The following is a 23,183-nucleotide window of genomic DNA, read 5'->3' on the forward strand; positions in this document are numbered from 1 at the left end:
GGACAATATAGAGATGGGCTGGCAGAGGTTTTAAGCATAACAATTAGGACCTGCGGGAGAGAAAGGAGGAGTACAGGGGATCCTCGCAATTCGATGGGGTTAGGGCAGTTTTTCATCGGTCGAATCAGCGTTTATTCAAATCATGAAGCAATTTTTCCCATAAGATACTAAAGAATTAGGGGGGGGATAGGGACCAACCTCCCCAGACCCCTGCAAAACATCACTATAACCTCAAAAAAATACTAACTTAGACTAAATCAGTACACTCAACCCTCGATTTGCCGGACTAAAAGGGGGGAAGGCTTGTCCGGGAATGGCAAATGTCCGGCAATGGAAAATGTCCGGGGGTCTACCCCCTTGCCGGACTTTACCCTATACAGGTTGAACCCCGCTTTAACGGCACGCGATTTACCGGAATCCCGTGTTTAACGGCAAAAATTTCCGGTGGGAACATAGTGTTGTCTTTAACGGCATTTCGGCACCTGCACCAGCTGTACCAGGAAGTTGGAAAATAAATCAGACGTTTTTTGTTCAGAAAAACAAAACTGAGGAGAAGAAAGAGACTTTGCACCAGATGTGGAAGACAAGAGAAAGAAAAATAAAAGAAAGGCAGGATCAGGAAGAATAGAAGTAACAGGAGGTGCCGAGGCAAAGGCAAAACCTCCGACGACCATCATCATCATCATCATCATCATCTCACCACGTGGGGCCGTAACACATGCCAATGCCGCCGACACACATCTGTATCCACGACAAGCACGTAAGCACAACACTCGTGTGACGCGGCAGACTTGTTTACAGTCCAGTACTAGACGTGTATGTCCGCCCGCGCTGCCATCTATAGTGCCCGATTTGCGAACTTTGTCTGGCGCGGTAGTTTGAAATCGACTTGTCCCGTTTTTTTTTTTTTTTTTTTTTTTTTCCCCACAGACTCTTGTCCGGCAAATCCGAAATCCGGCAAATGGAGGTCCGGCAAATCGAGGGTTGAGTGTACACGCAACCCCCGCTTAACGAAGGTTTACACAACAAAATTTCACTACAATGAAAGTTTCATTTTACTACCATCTGCTCGTTTAACGAACACCAAACTCGCTTTAACGAAGTTTTATCTAGGTAATTTTTTCCAAGTTTGAAAGCTCCACCGTATCACGCAAGCCGACAGACTTTTGAATACACCAGCGCCTCTCGTCACTCACTCCCCCTATTCAAAACAATAACAGTGTCAGCAGCAGCTCGTCTTCCCTTGCTCAACTTACCACCAAAATACCCTGCAATGTCGCCTAGCATTGCTAATAAGACCAGGAAGTCTCTTACTCTCGAAGTGAAGCTGGATATTATTCACAGACATGAGAGCGACGAGAAAACTAATAACATTGGTTGCCACCATCTTGACTCCATCTACTGTCTCTCCTATTTTCAAGTCAGCAGACTCTATTAAGAAGGCTGGTGAGATCGTGTCTTCCTTGCAAGCTAAAAGAACCACCTGAACTCGTGACTCTACAATAGATAAAATGGAAAGCCTTGTGGAAATGTGGTACAGTAAAAGTCCTTAAATCCGGAACCTTATAATCCAGAAATCCTTATAATCCGGAAAATTTGAAAGGCTGAGTTAAATATGTAAAAACTAAGAAATAATAGTAATAAATGTATGATAATAATAGCCGAAACCGAACATGTCATCACCGACATTGAGTTTAACACAAACTCGTAAGAGAATAATATTTGGAGGTATTATGTGGTGTTTTATGTTTCTGTAGGTGATTTGCGTGTGTGCGTGCGTGTGTGTGTTGCGGAGTCCTGTTATTTGCGTTGGTGGTCCAGCTCGTGTACACTCAACACCGGTGACATGATTGGCTGGCGTATGATGTTGGACGCCTTCCTTTCTTTTTGTTTTCCTTTATCAGGCATCAGTAAATGTTTTATGTTATGAAATGTGTTTTGTATTATACTTAAAATTATTTTATAAAGTGTGACATAAGTATTGTGGACTGTATACATGTTATGTGAGGTACAGTACAGTACAATCACTCAAACTTCTTAGTATATGTGGATGGTGGAATAGCCTACATAAAATAGTGAAATCACCTACAAAAATAGAAGTTGACAAGTAGGAAAAGAGCAATCATCACATATGGGCTGCCATAATGGCTGGAAAGGCCCATGCCACTCCCCCCATAGTCTGGCAAATCTTCAAGAAAAAAAAAGCCTACATAAATCTTGTGTGGTGTGGTGAGGAAGTACACTGGACTGGTGGTAGTAGCAATCCCTGTATGATGTTATGACAGTACTTCAAAGAGATATAGCAAGTTGGGGTTAGTTTAGTGGGGTTTACCTAGTACCCTCAAGATTTTAATCTTACTTTCAGCCTTACTATCTTACAATCCAGAAAATCCTCCTGAACCCCCACGACTTCCGGATTTCAGGACTTTTACTGTACATAAGTTTTGTATGTGATACAAAGATGCGCCCTTTGTTTACATTCCACGGGTTGCCGGTTAGTGTCTTTCCCGTTTCAATCTCCTTCCCTTCATAAATTTAAGATCATCAACATTATAAAGTTACGTACGTACATACATGCATTAGTGTACATTATAATGACTTAAATTAAACTGCCTAAATGTTTAACTTCATAATTTTTACTTTCATTAAACCTTTCACGGTATTATGATGCACTCTCGCTTTGTTTACTCTCAATGGAAGTTCAAGTCAAGGGTTAAACTGTTATAATTGGTTCGCTTAACGAAATTTCGCTAACAAAGAGTTTTTTAGGAACGTAACCCCTTCGTTAAGCCTGTACTATTAAAAGCTTCATTTACAATTAACTTTTTTTTTATTAAACACATTTGGGTGCTGTACAGTACATTTTTAGGAATAAAAACACTTGCAGCAGTCTCATGGTACTTGTCCCTGTTCTTCCAAATTGTTGATACAAACTGCAGCACTGACATGTTCGGTTTTGGCAATCGGACAAGTGATTCCGTAATGTAAACAACAGGTACAAAACATGCCGTCGCCCGCCACTAAAACAAGAAGAGATGGACTGTTTCACTGTGTATATGTATTTATGTATGGTGTTTTTATTTACATAGTTTTAAATTTGTGGTGAGTGCTCCAGCAAATTTGTAATGAGTGGTGAAACAATAGTGTCTTGCAGACTCCTTGCTTCTGACGTGTTTGTATTCAGTGGTCGGATGTATGGTGAATGCGTTCTTGTATGAGAATGACTTTTTTTTTCTTAAAAATTTCTTTCAAATATTAGGGTGCGTCTTCCAAGATGCAGCGTCTTACAAGCCGTAAAATATGGTACTCTGCTTAATGAACAGGATAGGGGATGTCAAAGCTGTTCGTAGAGCGGAAATTCGTCAAGCGGACGTAATTTTCCCATAGGAAATAATGTAAATAAGGGGGATGCATTCTGGGCTGGTCCCCAACATACCACATGGGTTAAAAAAATTTTATATTTTTTTTCTATTAGCTTTTTACAAACCTTGCCCCCAAGAATGGATTGTTTTGTAATGCATAAAGTGAAATCTTACTTGAAATACCAAAAAAAAAAGCAGAGATAAGATCGGTCACAGACGAAGCGGAGACTCACGGCGACTCGGCCGCTTCTTCTTCTTGTGACCCTTTTAGCCTGCGTGTTGTCTTTCACCACGATATTAAATTTATGTTTCCACTCTTCTATTGCCTGCTATAATGGATATCATATCTCAGTATTCATATACGCTTATGCCATGAGGATAACCTCGACTATGTGAATTACTAATGAAATACCGCGGTATTTCATTAGTAATTCACTATCACTCAGTGCCACGAAGTCGAGGTTATCCTCATGGCATGAGCGTATATGAATACTATGATATGATATCTATTATAGCAGGCAATAGAAGAGTGGAAACATAAATTTAATATCGTGGTGAAAGACAACACGCAGGCTATAAGGGTCACAAGAAGAAGAAGCGGCCGAGTCGCCGTGAGTCTCCGCTTCGTCTGTGGCCGATCTCATCTCTGCTTTATTTTTTGGTATTCCATGTAAGATTTCACTTTATGCATTACAAAACAATCCTTTCTTGGGGCCAAGGTTTGTAAAAAGTTAATATAAATGTTGTTTTGTGAACATAAATGCTATATATACAAGACAGTAACACCACCTCCAGAGGTGGTGTTCCCAGCAACCTCAGAGCAATCTGATAGCAACCTTGTCACCGTCCCTCCAAGCGTTCATGGAAGCCATTTCGCAACAGGAGGTTGCTCTGATGTTGTTAAAGAATCTTGGATCCAGCTCCAGGAGCGCTAGAGACAGAGGCGGGGAGCCAGCCAATCACAGTGAAGCTGCTGCATTCGGTCCCTCACCTGGCAAATTCAAACCCAGAAAATTTGTTAAAACAGATGTGGTTGTACGTTATGCGGACTTTTTGGTCTAACTTTATATAGTACGTTAAACCGGAAATGTGTTAGACGAACGTTTGTTAAGCGGAGTATAACTGTATTCCTAATGATATACAGCGGAGACTCAATACTCGAACTTAATTAGTTTAAAATGGCCGTTCGAGTATTAAAAAGTTCGACTATTGATACCTATAAATCAGGTAATTCATTTTAGCCATTGCCAAACCCAAGTTTAGAAAAAAGCAGCGGTTTAATTTTGAAGTCGCCACTAGCACTGGCGCACAGAAGCAGGGTTAGCCTGTCTTTCATGGGCTTGTGTCCTGGCAAACACTTCTCTTCCTTTGTTATATAGATCATGTTTGGTAGTTTTTTTTGTTTTCCAAAACAGGCCAGTTTCATTACAATTAACCCCTAAAACTCGGAGATGTTGGGATTTGTAGCTCACATTAACTTGGGAGGTTTGGCGAGAAACACACAAAATAGCCTGTATTCACATACTGATTACACTTGGAAATTCAATAAATGAGTGAGAACAAATGGTCTTCTGCCCACAAGTAACTTTTCCTCTTTGCAATGCAAAAAAAACAAGTCTCTAGATGCTATGGTTACCAAAATATCACAGATTGAATGAGGTGGTATCATCGGTGCATGTGGCCTTGCGTCCGATCGGGTCCAGCAGTCTTGGCTAGAGCGATAGAAAACAGGCCCCTTGTCTCTCTCTCTCTCTCTCTCTCTCTCTCTCTCTCTCTCTCTCTCTCTCTCTCTCAATCAATCAAAAAGTTCGCAAAGTGATCTAATTTGTATATTTTTTGCAAAAACATATATAAAATACAGGCAACCCCCGCTTAACGAACGGGTTACGTTCCTAAAAAACCCTTCGTTAAGCAAATTTTCGTTAAGCAAACCAATTATAACAAGTTTAACCCCTGACTTAAGCTTCCATTGAGAGTAAACAAAGCAAGAGTGCATCATAGTACAGTAAAAGGTTTAATGAATGTAAAAATTATGAAGTTAAACATTTAAGCAGTTTAATTTAAGACTAAGTCATTATAATGTTCACTAATGTATGTATGTAAGTAACTTTATAATGTTGATGATCTTAAATTTATGAAGGGAGGGAGAGTGGAGCGGGAAATACGCTAGCTGGCAACCTGTGGAATGTAAACAAAGGGCACATCATTGTATCACATACAAAACTTATGTACCACATTTCCACAAGGCTTTCCATTTTATCCATTGCAGAGTCACGAGTTCAGGTGGTTCTTTTAGCTTGCAAGGAAGATATGATCTCACCAGCCTTCTTAATAGAGTCTGCTGACTTGAAAATGATAGACAGTAGATGGAGTCAAGCCATGGTGGGAAGCAACGCTATTAGTTTTCTTATATCTCTCGTGTCTGTGAATAATATCCAGCTTCACTTCAAGAGTAAGAGACATCCTGGTCTTCTTAGCAATGCTAGGTGAAATTGCAGGGCGTTTTGGTGACATGTTGAGCGAGGTAAGACAAGCTGCTGCTGACGCTGTTATTGTTTTAAACTAGGTGCACGTGTTGTCCACGAGAGGCGCTGGTGTATTCAAAAGCCTGTCGGCTTGCATGATATGGTGGGGTTTTCAAACTTGGAAAAAATAACCTGGATAAAATTTCGTTAAAGCGAGTTTGATGTTCGTTAAACGAGCAGATGGTAGTAAAAGGAAACCTTTGTTGTAGCGAAATTTCATTGTGTGAACCTTCGTTAAGCGGGGGTTGCCTGTACATTCAATAGGAGTTGCTGGTGGTGGTGGAATGTCCTCCCCTTCGGTGGTTGAATCTCCTATATCCGTATCAGAGCCCAGAACATCACTATCTTCGCTCTCTATTACTGTAGAAACTGTTAATTCCAAAGCCCTTCTGATACCACTCTCATTCAAAAGTTGTCTCCCCGCAACATGGCGAAAGACCCAAGGTGTAGAAGTAAGGCGCGCAGGAGAGGTGGCAGAATCGGATACCATGAAATCACTGTCCATCGTGGGAGTTGGTGACACAGTGATGTATAGCATATGTTTACTCCTGACTTGGGGCTTGCCGTGCCTCACAACAGAATGAATTCCAGTTCTTTTCTTGAAATTCACAAACCACCCATTACTTGCTTTAAAACCATCATTGGAGTCAGAAGTAGTATCAGAAATAAGATCAAAATCCAGCAGCCTAGCTTTTGCACAAATTATGCCCTCTGACAAAAGAATCACCAGCCATCTGCCTTTGGTTTATCCAATCAACAATTTTTCCATTTCTTCCACTGCTGCAGATCGTTTAACTTGCTTTTTCACACCATACACCACATGAGCTCTTTTAATGAGCTCTGTCTTCAGTATTGTGGCTACTGTAGATTTAGCCATACAGTACTCAGCTGCAAGATCGGTTATTCTTCCTCCTTTCTCGTATTTATCAATAATCCCCTTTTTCCTTTCGATGGTTGTCACTACATTCTTTCTTGTAGGCTTTTTCTCACCACTAACAAGCCTCTTCAGTGCCATTGTAAGCTTATAAATTAAAAAACTGCGGAGAGAAAGCGCAGGACAATGTTGTTCATACGACAGCGAAGGATAAACTGGCTGCGGTGGACTGGTGGGGCGCGCAGGGCGGTGGAAAGGGAGAGACCCTTTGTTTACAGCCAAGTGGATGGACCTTCGACAAATAGGTATTTTTTTTAGTATTAAGTCGAACTTTTGCGTTCGACTATTGAAAAGTTCGACTATTTAGACGTTCGAGTATTGAGTCTCCACTGTACTGTATTCCTAGACAAGTTTTTTTTTTTTTTATGGAGGAGAGGGAAGCTGGCCAAAGGCAACAAAAAAATATAACAATAAGACCCACTTGACTGCCAGTTCCCTAAAAGGTTAGTTGAATTAGCCAAAAGACTGTGACAAATGTCTTGCAGCCTCCCTCTTAAAAGATGTCAAGTCGTAGGAAGATGGAAATACAGAAGCAGGCAAGGAGGTCCAGAGATTACCAGAGAAAGGTATGAATGATTGAGACCACTGGTCATCTCTTGCATTAGAGTTGAACAAAATAGGGGTAAGAGGAAGAAGAAAGCCTTGCAATTAGGCCACAGGAGATGGGGAAGCCTGCAGTTAACAAGTTCAGTAGAGCAGTAAGCATGAAAATAGCGATAAAAGATAGCAGGGGATGCAACATTCCAGCGGTGAGAGGAGGCTGAAGACAGTTAGTCAGAGGAGGGGAGCTGATGAGATGAAAAGCTTTTGATTCCATCCTATCTGATAAAACTGTGTAAGTGGAACCCCCCAAAACATGCAAAGAATACTCCATACACGGACAGATAAGGCCCTTGTACTGAGTTAACAGTTGGAGGGGTGAGAAAAACTGGCGGAGATGCCTCAGAACACCTAACTTCACAGAAGCTGTTTTAGCAAGAGACGAGATGTGAAGTTTTCCAGTTTAGATTATGAGTAAAGGCCAGATCGAGGATATTCAGCATAGAAGATGGGGACAGCTGGGTGTCAATGAAGAAGAGGGGATAGCTGTCTGGAAAGTTGTGTCAAATTAATAGATGAAGGAATTGAGTTTTTGAACCAATGAACACTAAGTTTTCTGTACCCCAATCAGATATCTTAAAAAGATTAGAAGTAAGGCATTCTGTGGTGTCCCTATGTGATCTGTTGACTTCCTGAAGGGATGATTGTCTCTGAAAAGACATGGAAAAGTCTAGAGTGGTATCATCAGCGTAGGAGTGGAAAGGGTAAAAAGTTTGGTTAAAATCATTAATGAATAATAGAAAGAGAGTTGGTGATAGTACAAAACCCCAAGGAACATCACTGTTAATAGATTTAGGAGAAGAACAGTGGCCATCTACCACAGCAGCAATAGAACGGTCAGAAAAGATGAAGTTGCAGAGAGAAGGATAGAAACTGTAGGAGAGGCAGTTTTAAAATCAAAGCTTTGTGCTAAATTCTATCAAAAGCTTTAGATATATCAAACACATAAGCAAAACTTTCACTGAAATCTCTAATACAGGATGACCAAGACTTAGTAAGAGCAACCTTGACAAAAGCCATACTGGTGATCAGATAGGAAACTGTGAAGTGACAGATGTTTGAGAACCTTCCTATTGAGGATAGATTCAAAAACTTTAGACAAGCAAGAGATTAAAGCTATAGGGTAGTAGTTTGAGGGATTAGAACAGTCACCCTTTTTAGGAACAGGCTGAATGTAGGCAAACTTCCAGCATGAAGGAAAGATAGAAATCTACAGGCACAGTTGAAACAGTTTGGCCAGGCAAGATGCAAGCACAGAAGCACAATTTTTGAGAATGATAAGAGGGGTCCCACCAGGTCCATAAGCCTTCCATGGGTTTAAGCCAGCGAGGGTATGGAAAACATCATTACGAAGAATTTTGATTGAATACATGAAATTGTCAGAGGGAGCAGGAGAGGGAGGGACAAGCCCAGAATCATCCAAGGTGGAGTTGTTGGCAAAGGTTTGAGAGAAGAGTTCAGCTTTAAAGACAGATGAGATGGCAGTGGTGCCATCAGGATGAAATAAAAAAAAATAAAAATGAAGAATAGTGTTCACTCATTTATTGTGGGGATGTGTTCTGTAACCACCCGCAAAAGGTGAAAATACACGAAGTAGGGACCCTATATATACTTCGCTATATACGTAACATTTTAAACCTTTTGCAACCTCCCCACATTATTATCAACCCTCCCTGCCACTGTATAAACATTCCCCACACTCTTATCAACCATTCCCTCTATTGTATTACTTTTCTCCACACTCTTATAAACATTTTTGTAAGCTAAACACATGCGTATGGTACTATATATGTATATGAACAATACATATAAAGTACTAAACATACATAGTAATGTACATTGTCGTCGTTATTACACACCAACTTACCACATTACTGTACGTACAGTATTTGTAAGTGATGCCACATACCCCGTGATATAGCAAAAAATCTGCAGAACATACAGGCAACCCCCGATTAACGAATGTTCACACAACGAAATTTCGCTACAATGAACGTTTCCTTTTACTACCATCTGCTTGTTTAACGAACACCAAACTTGCTTTAACAAAGTTTTATCCCGGTAATTTTTTTCCAAGTTTGAAAGTCCCACTGTATAAAGCAAGCCAACAGGCTTTTGAATACACCAGCACCTCTCATGGACAAAACATGCACCACTCACTCCCCTACCCTTCCCCGCTCTTAGTTCAAAACAATAACAGCGTCCAGCAGCAGCTCGTCTTCCTTCGCTCAACATGCCACCAAAACACCCTGCAACCAGTCCTGCAATGTTGCCTAGCGTTGCTAAGAAGACCATGAAGTCTCTTACTCTCGAAGTGAAGCTGAATATTATTCACAAACACAAGAGGCGAGAAAACTAATAGCATTGCTCGCCACCACGGCTTGACTCCATCTACTGTCTCTATTTTCAAGTCAGCAGACTCTATTAAAAAGGCTGGTGAGACCGTATCTTCCTTGCAAGCTAAAAGAACCACCCAATCTCGTGACTCTGCAATGGATAAAATGGAAAGCCTTGTGGAAATGTGGTACATAAGTTTTGTATGTGGTACAATGATGCGCCCTTTGTTTACATTCCACAGGTTGCTGGCTAGCCTCTTTCCCGCTCCACTCTCCCTGTCTTCATAAATTTAAGATCATCAACATTATAAATTTACTTACATACATAAATTAGTGTACATTATAATGACTTAATTTTAAATTAAACTGCTTAAATGTTTAACTTCATAATTTTTACTTTCATTAAACCTTTTACTGTACTATGATGCACTCTCACTTTGATTACTCTCAATGGAGATTCAAGTTATGAGTCAAGCTTATTATAATTGGTTCGCTTAACGAAAATTCACCCAACAAAAATTTTTTTAGGAACGTAACCCGTTCGTTAAGCGGGGTTGCTTGTACCTATATATAAAACCCACAAAACAAAGAGACCGCGAAAATTACACCGCGAAATAGCAAGGAAACACAGTAAAATTATTGGAGATGTTTTTGACCAGATGCCAGAAGTCTTGAGAGGAGTTGGAGTTTGAAAGATTTTGACATTTCCTATTTATGAAGGAGTGTTTCACAAGTTGAAGAACTGACTTGGCATGATTCCAGGCAGAAATATAAAGTGCATGAGATTCAGGTGATGGAAGGCTCAAGTACCTTTTGTGGACAACCTCTCTATCATGTATAACACAAGAACAGGCTGTGTTAAATCAAGGTTTGGAAGGGTTAGGTTGAGAAAAAGAATGAGGAATGTACGCCTCCATGCCAGACACCATCACCTCTGTTATTCGTTTAGCACACAGACATGGGTCTCTGACACGGAAACAGTAATCATTCCAAGAAAAATCAACATAATACCTCCTCAGTTCCCTCCAACTGGCAGAGGCAAAACACTAGTGGCACCTTTGCTTTGGGGGATCCTGAGGAGGAATCAGAGAAATAGGACAAGATACAGATATGAGGTTGTGATCAGAGGAGCCCAATGGAGAAGATAGGGTGACAGCATAAGCAGAAAGATCAGAGCAAAGGAAAATCAACAATGCTGGGCATATCTCCAAGACAGTCTGGAATACTAGTGGGGTGTTGCTCCAATTACTTTAGGTCATGGAAGATGAAGGCTAGTTCACCAGGATGGTCAGTGAAGGGAGAGGAAAGCTAAAGCTGGTGGTGAACATTAAAATCTCCAAGGATGGAGATCTCTGTAAAAGGATAGAGGGAAAAATATGCTCCACTTTTGAAGTTAAATAGTCAAAGAATTTACTATAGTCAGAAGAGTTAGGGGAGAGATAGACAGCACAGATAAATTTAGTTAGGGAGTGACTATTGAGTCGAAACCAGATGGTGGAAAACTCAGAAGATTCAAGAGCGTGGACACGAGAGCAAGTCAAGTCGTTTCGCACATAGACAGAACATCCAGATTTAAAACAAAAATGAGGATAGAGAAAGTAGGAGGGAATAAAAAATGGGCTACTGTCAGTTGCTTCAGACAGGTCTGTTTTGGTGAGGAAAAGAAGATAAGGTTTAGTAGAGAAGAGGTGGCATTCTACATATTGAAAATTAGATCTAAGATCACAAATGTTGCAGAAGTTAATGAAGAAAAAGCTGAGGGAGGTTTCAAGACATTTTGGGTCGCAACTGTGAGAGCAGTCCGACCTGGGGACATTTATGGTTCCCTCCCAGAAGGCACTCCGAGGCTGGGTTGGGAGTTGCCATTTTTAATTTCAAGTGAAGGGTGTGTGTGTAGTATGTGCTTGTAGTTTTATATTAAGAGGAGAGTTGTCTTTAGAAGGCAGGCTGTGACTACCCCCTTGAGTTGTGAGACAAAAAGAGAAATATTCAGCGAGATAACAACTAGCTTTGATGATGAGTTCACAGCACTCTCTGAACTGATCCAGACCAGAACTAGTGTTATTAGATCTCGCTGGGACTAAATTATCGTTTTGGTAGGTGTCTACTACCTCCTCCTACTCTGAGGGAGTAAATAAATATGTTCCCAAATACAGAGTAAAAGAGAGCAAACACATGTGCTATAATGCTATATGTGCAAAAGCTAAAAAGTGTAAGGATGCAGTTTGGAAAAAATTAGGGAAGTAATATGATGAAGTAAATAGGAAGCAGTATAAAGAGGCACGAAATGAATGCATTAGAATAAGATGAGAGGAGGAGAGAAATTTTGAAAAGAATGTTGTGAAGAGGTGTGAAGAGGAACCCAAGCTTTTCTATACATATATAAATGAAAAAATGGCAAACAAGGAAACCATTACTGGGGGAAATAGGATGTATAAAACAATGAAAGAAATGAGTGAACTTAAGAATGAGAGCTTTAAAATCAGTGCTTAATGAAGAGAGAGCTCATAGAACCAAGCAACCAAGGAAAGATCAAGAAATATTGTGGTGCAAAAACAGAAAATTGGAGAATTACTAGAAAAACTCATTGTAAGAAAGGCAATGGGGCCAGATGGAGTGTCAGGATGGACACTGAGAAAATGTAAAGAACAACTGGTAGAACCAATTTGGGATGTAATCAATAGCTCTCTAATGGAAGGGAAGGTACTAAAGGAGTGGAAAACAGCAAATATAGTCCCAATATACAAGGGAGGAAAAAAGACTGAGCCCCTAAACTATAGACCAGTGTCACTAACTAGTGTTGTGGGGAAGGTCTGCGAAATGGTTATTAAAGAAAAATGGTTAGAATATTTGGAGGGAAATGAAATAATAATTAACTCACAATTTGGTTTCAGAAAAGGAAGATCATGCATAACAAATTTACTAAGCTTTTATACAAGAGTAATAGATGAATTACAAGGGAGAGATATTAAGAAGGCTTTTGACAGAGTACCACATAAAAGACTCCTATGAAAAATAGAACACACTGGAGGAATAAAGGGAAATATCTTAAACTGGATGATGGATTGCTTAACTGATAGGGAAATGAGGACAATGATAAGAAACATCCCATCAAGTTGGAGCAATGTTACCAGTGGCATACCACAGGGTTCAGTGTTGGCACCAATTATGTTCCAAGTACTTATGTATTAACAATATACAAGAGGGTTTGAGTAGCTACGTAAATTTGTTTGCAGACAATGCAAAACTTTTGAGAGTAATAAATAACATTGAGGAATCGAGGACTGTATGGAATTGCAGAAAGATATTGATAAGATCTGGGAATGTAGCCAAAAGTGGAAACTAGAATTTAATACCATTAAGTGTCATGCAATGGAAATAGGTAAAAGTAATAGAAGACCTACATGGGAGCACAAAATGGGAGAAGAGATTATGTATAATGAAAAGGAAAGAAGAAAAAGACCTGGGAGTTATTATAAAAGACACCCTGACTTCAGAAAGACACATAAATGGGTTATCTGCTTCACCATACAAGACACTTACAAATATCAGGGTTGTGTTCATTGACATGGATAAGGGTAAAATGAAAAAAAATCATAACCACTATGATAAGACCTAGATTAGAATATACAGCTGTGGTGTGGTCATCATACAAGCAGAACATCAGGAAACTAGAAAGAATCCAAAGGACCACTACAAAGATGGTACCAGATATAAAGGATCTTTCCTATGAAGAAAACCTGAAGGAAATGGAACCACTAGCTTTGAAGGATAGATGGGAAAGAGGAGATCTTATAATAAATAATGTACAAGTTAGTAAACCATATGGAAATGATGGATAGACAAAACCTAGTATCACTGATGAGAATGGAGATAGATGAACAAAGGACATTCCAAGAAAATCAGGAAAAGTCAGTGTTAAAGGAACATTAAAAAGTTTAGTTTTCCACACAGGATGGTGGACATCTGAAATGGCTTGAATGAAGAGATTGCAGCAGTAGAAAATGTGCACAAATTTAAGGAAAAGTTGGATAAAAGTAGATATGGAGACAGGTCGCTATGAGTCCCGCTCAAACCCTGTCATATACAACTAGGTAAATACACACACACACACACTCTTGAGAGTAATAAAGAACAACAAGGATTGTATGGAATTGCAGAAAGAACTCTGAATAAAGCCAAATGTGATAATTAGAATTCAATACCAGGAAATGCCAAGTGATAGAAATGTGTAAAAGTAATAAAATACCTACATGGGAATACAAAATGGGAGATGTTATAATGAGAGGAAAGAAAAAAAAAAAAAAAAAAAAAAAAAAAAAAAAAAAAAAAAAGAGATAGATCTGGGAGTGATTATACAAGACACCCTGACTCCTGAAAACACATAAATAGGTTATTTGCTTCAATATACAAAACACTAAAATATCAGGGTTGTGTTCAACTGTATGGATAAGAGTAGGATGAAAAGATCATAACCACTATGATAAGACCTAGACTAGAATATGCAGCAGTGGTGTGGTCACCATGCATGAAGGACATAAGGGAACTAAAAAGAATCCAAAGGAAAACTACAAAGGTGGTGCCAGAAATACAGGATCATGAAAAGTCAGTGTTTGAGGAACATCAAAAAGTTTAGTTTTCCACACAGGACAGTGGACATCTGGAACGGATTGAGAGAAGAGATTGTAGCAGCAGAAAGTGTGCATAAATTTAAGCAAAAGTTGAATAAAAGTAGATATGGATCATCATGAGCCCTGCTTGAATCCTATAATATACAACTAGGTAAATACACACACACACACACACACACACACACACACACACACATGTAACATGATGTAAAACACTACAAAGTATGGAGAAATGATAGAAAGAATAAAGGAGGTGGTGGTATAATGGTTTTTACTAAAAAAGATCTGATAGTGAAGGAGGTGAACTTTAGTAAGGGAAATGAGGAAGTGATAAGTATGCTTATAACAGATGGTAAGAGGGACATTAAGATTATAACACCAACAAGGTGCAGGGGACAGGATGTTGCAGCGAGGTTGGATTTGGTATTCACCAGAGGCATCTCCCTAAAAGAGGAAATTGAACATGAATGTCCCTTGGGGAAAAGCGACCATGATGTCCTAAAATTTGAGCTGGATACGGAATTAAGCATGGAAAAGAGTGTGGAGTACAAGGAGGAAAAATTAAATTATGTCAGGGCAAATTATAACCATATAAGAGAATTCTTTAATGAAATTGACTGGTCTGTGGCATACCAGGAAGTGGATATGCAATTGAAATATGATAAATTTATGGATTTATATAACTGCTGTGAAGAAGTTTGTGCCATATCACAGAATGAGGACTTTAAATAATAAACAGTGGTTTAATAAAAATTGTGAAGAAGCAAAAAAGAACAAAGAAAAGGCATGGAAGAAACTTAAGAAAAACAGTGATGTATTATCAAGAGAAGTCTACAAAACAGCAAGGAATAGATATGTTGAAGTAAGGAGAACAGCACAAAAGGAATATGAACAGAGAGTGGTGGAAAACTGTGATAGTGACCCTAAAATGTTTTACAAATTCATAAATGGAAAACTAAATAAAAGGAGGCAATAGAAAAGTAAAAGTTGGGGAAGAAGTATATGAGGATGCTAGAGATATAGCTGAAATATTGAACAACAACTTTTGCAAAGTGTTTACAAAGGAGGAGCATTTTACAGGAGAAAGGCCTACGGAAATAAAGCAAATGCAGGACATCATGGTTACTAAAGAAGATATAAGGAAAATTATAAGTAACTTGGATATTAATAAATCAATGGGGCCTGATGGCATATCTGGGAGGTTGCTGAAAGAATGTAAGGATCAATTGTTGAACCCCATATTTGATATTGTGGAAACCTCCATACGAACAGGAATAGTCCCGAAAGAGTGGAAAAGAGCTGACATTGTGCCTATATATAAGAATGGAAGTAGAATGGAACCGTTAAATTACAGACCAGTATCGTTGACTAGTATATTGTGCAAGGTATGTGAAGAAGTAATTAAAGCAAAGTGGAGTGAGTATCTAGAAAGTGAAAACATTCTGAGTGAAAGGCAGTTTGGTTTCAGAAAAGGAAGATCGTGCGTATCCAATTTATTATGTTTTTATTCAAGAGTGACTGACATACTACAACATAGAGAGGGATGGGTGGATGCTATTTACCTGGACTTGAGAAAGGCCTTTGATAAAGTGCCACACAATAGACTGATGTGGAAACTAAAGAAGATTGGAGGAGTAAGTGATAAACTAGCAAAATGGATGGAAAATTACTTAGTGGGAAGAGAAATGCGAACAGTGGTGAAAGGAAAGAAGTCAGAGTGGAAAAAGGTAACCAGTGGAGTTCCACAAGGGTCAGTGCTTGGTCCCATCATGTGTTTGATTTATGTTAATGATATGCCAGTAGGAATAGACAATTACATGAATATGTTCGCGGACTATACTAAAATTATGAGAAAAGTAAAGAATGTGGAAGATTGTAACAAGTTACAGGAAGATCTTGATAAAATATATGAGTAGAGTAAAGAGTGGCAGAGGGAGGCGGTGGCATAGTGGATAAAGTGGTGAGCGTGGAATCGGGCAGACGTTCACGCGTATGTTCGAATCCCACCACGTACAGCCTTAAAACACTTTGCCATTTGTTGAGTGGTTTAAAGTTACCTACATATCACCATGATACCCAGGTTCTAGGTGGTTACACTCAAGATGAGTTTGGATGGTGATATGGGCCCTAATATGGGTACCACTATAAATAAAATTGCCTACGCCACTAATGGGCGGAAGCTGAACAGCGCTTCCCATACACTGTTCAAGTGTGCCTACAGGTGTTATAGGCCTTACCGTAAATAAAAAAAAAAAAAAAAAAAAAGATGGAATTTAATATAAACAAGAGCCATGTTATGAAAATGGGAAGAAGTAGATGCAGACCAAACAAGGATTACAGACTGGGTGATGAGAAAATTTAAGAGACCAATGAGAAGAAAGACTTAGGAGTAACCGTGCAAAACACTCTCTCACCGGAGAAACACATAAACAAGATATTTTGGAAAACATATAACATGCTTCAAAATATTGGTCTTGCATTCCACTACCTAGATGAAGGAATGATGAAGAAGATACTATGCACTTTAATAAGACCACAGTTAGAATATACAGCTTGCGTCTGGTCACCGCATATGAAGAAAAATGTGAAGAAGGTGGAAAGGGTACAGAGGCTGGCAACAAGGATGGTACCAGGATTCAAGGAGTTAGACTATGAGGAAAGACTGAGGGAGCTGGGGCTGACCACATTAGAAGAGAGAAGAACAAGGGATGACATGATAACTATGTATAAATTGGTGAACAAGATTGACATACTGGACAGAGAGTTGATAAAGGTGACCACAAGTAATCATCTCCGAGGACACGGGAAAAAAAACTAATAAAAGACATCTGTCTAAATGATGTGAGAAAGTACAGTTTCCCGCATCATAGTATTGATAAATGGAATAAACTGAGCAGTGATGTCGTTGACACGGTGTGTGTCAATCAGATGAAAGAGAGACATGACATGAGTAGACAAGGAGACAGGACACAGAGAGCTTGCTTGGGCTCTGTAATACACAAATAGGTAAATACAAATAGGTAAATACATACACACTTCATACATTAACTTATATTCTCACTAGTTTCCCCAAGTACAAATGTTGAGCCTCCCCAACCCCATTCTACACTTTCAGTATACATGTACTGCAACATAAATAAACTGTTTATTATCAGCAATATTCTATTACATTTAAAAGGAGCAGAATCATGTAAGCCTAACCCAGATCCTATACCTTCACTAAATCCAAACCCTGTATATGTGATATGCAGGGCCGTAGTACTTCTAACTCATGGTAAATATGTTCACTGGGATTTGATAAGAGTCCTGGTACAGTTATTCTCTCGTTCTATATGTGTGTAATAGTTTTTATTGTTTTTTTCTTCTGGTTCCTATGATAGGTAAATTTGACATGTCGCATCCCTGTGGATTGTCTGATGAGAGAATACAGTAGCTGTTGGCTAAGGAAACTGTAGATCTACTGCTGAAGTAACATTCACTGAAGCTTATGAGGCAGTCACAGCTGACTTGGTTATTTACAGAAAATCACATTTTCAGGAATCACCTTTTTTTTGTTCAGAGCACCACAATTGGGATGGAGAGCATACAATTTATAAATAATTTTGAAATAATGGTTTTAGTAATATGTTCAAGCAAAAGTTATCATGATAAACCATGTTGTGGATATGTATGTTCTGTTTATTTGTTTATTTATCAAAATGAGAAAAAAATTTGTCTATTTTCATTCGGTCAGAGCACCACAATTACGAAGCAAATTGGGAATTATACAATATTTTTTAGAAAGAGCAACCATTTTAGTTACAGAATATCTAATTTTCTTACTTTTATTTCCAAAGACTAAGTGACTAAGGTCACTATTTTGTTCAATATATATTTTTCTAATAAATCATGAAAATTAAGTATGAACATAAATTTGTATGTTTTTACTTTCAATGTTTTACCAGACGTTTTCTTTTTCAAATCTGATCAAGTGTAACTCAATAAAGATAATCCATATTTACTTTATTTTATTATTATTATTTTATTAATTTATCTATTTATTTATTTTTTTTTTTTTTTCAATATCTTTGCAGTAGGTCCAAATGAAGTCATGACACAATTAGTGCGAGTGAAATTGGACATTTCCGTTTAAGGGTTGATGCACAATGCAGGACACACTGACCTCAGTCGTACAACTTCCCCAAGCCAAACTTTACATATACAGTATGTTCATGCAATATCAATGCTTTATAAGTCCTTCAGGATTTCAAATATAAAGAAATAAAAATGACAACAGAAAATTTTCATCTTAGTTTCTTCAATCTGAAGCATCATACTTTATTGAATGCTCTTAAGTCATGCAATATCCTTTCTTATCAACACTCATAACTCCACACATAGAAGGAAATTATTACAGATAAACACAAAAACTGAGCACATGCATTATCATTTCACAATCACCACATTCTACTCACTAGCCTCTATCCATGTTCATAAAACACTCAGGCTGAAGACCTTCACCCAAATGAACACAGATCCCTGATGCACATCTTATAATTTCAGAATTACCATATGCTCCTTTTTCTTACAGTACTTGCACAAAGTTATTACAAACCACATAAACATAAAGATCTCATACATATAATTGAAACACATCACAAAAAAAGCAAAATTAATGCAAAATACTTTCACCCAAGAGAAAAAAAAGACAGGAACATGGTACCAACCAAAAGAGACAAATGCAACACAAAACACATACAAGGGGTCTCACCCGTGGCCACAGTGTGCACCACATCCCCAACACCATGTGATACAGACGACGCCACGCTAGCCACACTTGACGCCACACCTGACACCACGCCTGACACCACACCCACTGCACGCCCGCCCCCATCGCTCCTCTCCAGCTCCTCTGACATGCTTGGTGGGGCACCTGACTGTCACATGACGCAGGACACACTGGGGACACAAATGCACTGCTGGAGGATGGACACTGGGCAGCTGCACATACGAACAATTCAGGGAAAGATACATATGCCAAGAAAATAGTCAAAATATATATATATATATATATATATATATATATATATATATATATATATATATATATATATATATATATATATATATATATATATATATATATATATATATATATATATATATATATATATATATATATATATATATATATATATATATATATATATATATATATATATATATATATATATATATATATATATATATATATATATATATATATATATATATATATATATATATATATATATATATATATATATATATATATATATATATATATATATATATATATGGTAGTACTTTGGAAAAGCAAAATTACAGACAAATACACAATAGATTTTAAATTCATATGGAAATCTTACATGAAAAGGCAAGCATTACTATTTATTATCTTCAACACTGAAATTCATGGAAATTATAGATAAATTATACAAAAGAACAAAGTGATCTTATACATCTAGACTTCCATAGTAGATATATTTGTGATTCATATTATATTAGCAAATGTTTGCAGGAGTACTTTATAAATCAAGCCTGCTGATTAACTGAAACTGATCAAATGGCAAGTCACCATTAATGTACATTTTTCAGAATATCTTACCAGGGATTTAACTCAGAGAGGTCCCACACATGGCTAACCAGAAGCCATGGAAATAACCTTAGCCTATTCATCTCCTAACACTGAGAATTCATTGGAAAAATATGTTTATTCAGATAATGATACATACAATGAAAATGTCAGCACTGAAACAGAATCTAAGCTTAAGGTAAATTATTCCTTGAGTGATCATGTTAATATTACTGAGTACCATCTGCCTAGCCTTTCTATCAACTTCACAACAATACTAACAAGGGGCATGTGCAGCGGTGACAGCTGGACATCAAATCATGACAAGACACAACATGTATGTGAATGACTCATAAGCAATCAAATCAAATCATCAAGTGAATCATGATCACCCTTCCCTGCCCTACCATGACACTTTCCTCTAGTTATGCCAGCCAGCAGCACTTTAGGAAACTGGTTAAAAATATCATCAATGAATGAAATGTCTTTCCAGTATGTGTAGCTTCAGCATCCTGTGCTTCTAGTTCTTAAAATATGGTATGGCAAGCATATTAAAAACTATGGCTATCATACTATAAGTTTTTCATCCCCCACTAGACAATACTTGGTGAGCAATGCTAAGTGACTAGCAATCCACATCCAGAACACTTGTGTGAGCTGGGTTGTGTTAAGGTTTATGGCATACCACATAATAAAATTTTGTAAATCTTTAGAATAGGACCTCCTCTCTAATCCGTGCAATAATAAGACAAAATAATGAGTAGTTAATGGAGAACACATACCTTGTGGTCTTGTTTGGGGGTCACACACGGTTATGTCACATTGCCTCACTGAAATTAGAGACGTCACTCGGAGTCTAAGTCCAAATAGTAAACATTGCTATTGTCTTTTGTATATATCTGGGGTTTGTGGGTAACAGGAAGTGACTGTCAGTTGTTCACATCCTGGGTTTGTTGGTAACTGGTGAATAGGATTCTTATATTGTCTATAGTTCTTTTGTCCAATGACGTGCCACCACCTCTTAACACCACAAGCTGCGCCAATGGGAATTTGCTATATGTATTCGTAGGTGGGGCACAGCTGGGCAGACAGGATGCACAGAGATCTGTGTGTGCAGTTGAACCATGGCCACCAGTGACATTAGTTGTAAAGGTTGCAAATTTGATTACTGGGAAATCATCGCTCCAGCGATGCAAGTCAGTGTACAATTGAGAAGAGGACCAGCCAGGACCTTCATCCTTTCGTTAAGGTATTGTGAGGAGGGGTATTGGTAGAGGGAGGGCATATTGTGTGAAGCTATAAGAGAACCGGTGTGGGGGGAGGGAAACTGCCCCAAAGCAAGGATACGGTAGGTTAGGTTTATGTTAGGGTTAGGTTAGTGTTGCAGGGAGGGGGCGGTCCAGGGGTGTGCAGCCCCCCCAGCTAGGTTAGGTTATGTTAGGTTAGGTTTATGTTAGGGTTAGGTTAGTGTTGCAGGGGGGTGTCCGGGGGGCTGCGGTTAGGTCAGGTTACATTAGGTTAGGTTTATGTTAGGGTTAGGTTAGTGTTGTAGGGGGGTCCAGGGGGGCACAGCCCCACGGCTTTAGGTTACGTTAGGTTAGGTTTTTGTCCTTAGATTTTTTTTAGATCGCCTTATCTCGCCCATTTTGGCTCTCCCCCCCCCCAACAAAAAAACCTGGTTCCCCACTAAACACAACACTTTCATTCCTATCGTCTTCCACTAAAAACCGTACTTCTCACTCATGAAGCTTGCTGGCTACAGAGAGAGAGAGAGAGAGAGAGAGAGAGAGAGAGAGAGAGAGAGAGAGAGAGAGAGATTAATCCTGGGCGTCTCGAGTTAGCACAACAGCTGTAGAGGTCCACTAATATTGATAACTGTGTGTGTGTACCCGTGTATTCCGTGCTTGCCTTTTCCTCCATCACCTTCACATAATAACTTCCTCCTACACACTTTCTCATGCATAGATGAAAATTGGAACTAAGCATCAAGAAAGGATGACGTTAACAAAAAAAACAATTCATAATAAAAAAAATATCACATGTCCATTCTGTCAGCTGAAAGGTCAGACGAGTGCAAGGATGACAGGTCAAGGGATCAGACTGAGAGAAAACTTACCAAAATACTGATAGCAAAAAAAAGTTGTCAATGATGCACTCTGATGTTTACATTTTGCTTGAGAGAAAACGTGTGTGGTGTGTCAGTTGGTGGGAGAGCGAGGTGTGGCGGTGGTAGACTCAACTGTTCTATGGCGTTGTTGTATTCTACTTATCTATCTATCTATTCAGTTTTTTTTTAATGTGATAGGGCTCTAGCTTAGGTTAACATAAATAGATGGATGTTTGGAGTAATTTTTAGAGTAAAACAACAACAATAATATAAACAAATACAAATAAGGATCATGAACAACACTAGACTACCACCAGGCGCCAGCAACAATTTATGTAACAATCAAACGACAACAACTGCTACTACTACTACTACTACTACTACTACTACTACTACCACTACTACTACTACTACTACTACTACTACTACTACTACCACCACCACCACTACTACTACTAGATATAAGAAAATATTTCTTCAGTCATAGGGTGACTTCTGGAATGCATTGCCAGAGACGGTTGTAAATAGCACTAGTTTGACAATGTTTAAAAACAGATTAGATAAGCACTTAAATTTATTAGATTTATAATTATGTATAGCACTGCATGATAGTTTTTATAAGAAATTTACTATAGTTAAATAAGACATGATCCCCATGTATGGGGACCACAAATTGTAGAGGATTTCGCTGCAGGACTTAGCCCTGTTAATGGGCCAAATATTTAGAATTAGTATATAATGTATTGTGTACTTGTAAGTGTATCTTTAAGTACTGATGAGGTCGCTGTGCGACTGATACAGGATAACCTAGATGGGCCCTGGTGGCCCTTTGTTATCCTATTATTTATGTTATGTTATGTTTACTACTACTACTACTACTACTACTACGAGAGAGAGAGAGAGAGAGAGAGAGAGAGAGAGAGATGGGAGGGGGTGTTAATTTGATGTGACAGGGGGTGAATAATGTGAAATGTAGAAATAAGAAGGGAGTGGGAATAGAAGGTGGACACGGAGTGAAGTTGCGAAAGGAGTGGTTGAATATACACTTACGTCATGGCTTAAAATCCCGAGTTAATTGACATGTCGTTGTAGATA

General features: G+C 38.6%; 1 protein-coding gene across 8 annotated transcripts in view; it reads right to left on the bottom strand.

Annotated features, from left to right (window-relative positions):
• LOC123519309 (differentially expressed in FDCP 8 homolog A-like) overlaps nt 1-23,183 on the bottom strand; it is a 43,534-nt gene that overhangs the window by 16,587 nt on the left and 3,764 nt on the right. For 5 of the 8 annotated variants that reach the window (XM_045280490.1, XM_045280491.1, XM_045280489.1 and 2 more), the window contains exons 1-2: nt 22,098-22,239; nt 19,139-19,326 (exon numbers count right to left, since the gene is read on the bottom strand). In XM_045280490.1, coding sequence (XP_045136425.1) covers nt 19,139-19,286 — 148 coding nt within the window. In that variant the 5' untranslated portion in view covers nt 19,287-19,326; nt 22,098-22,239. Of the gene's footprint in view, nt 1-19,138; nt 19,327-20,763; nt 20,812-22,097; nt 22,240-23,183 lie in introns of those variants that run through there. The other 3 variants (XM_045280486.1, XM_045280487.1, XM_045280492.1) reach the window with 3 other exon arrangements.

Source organism: Portunus trituberculatus, chromosome 45 (genome assembly GCF_017591435.1).
Source record: "Portunus trituberculatus isolate SZX2019 chromosome 45, ASM1759143v1, whole genome shotgun sequence".
NCBI lineage: Eukaryota > Metazoa > Arthropoda > Malacostraca > Decapoda > Portunidae > Portunus > Portunus trituberculatus.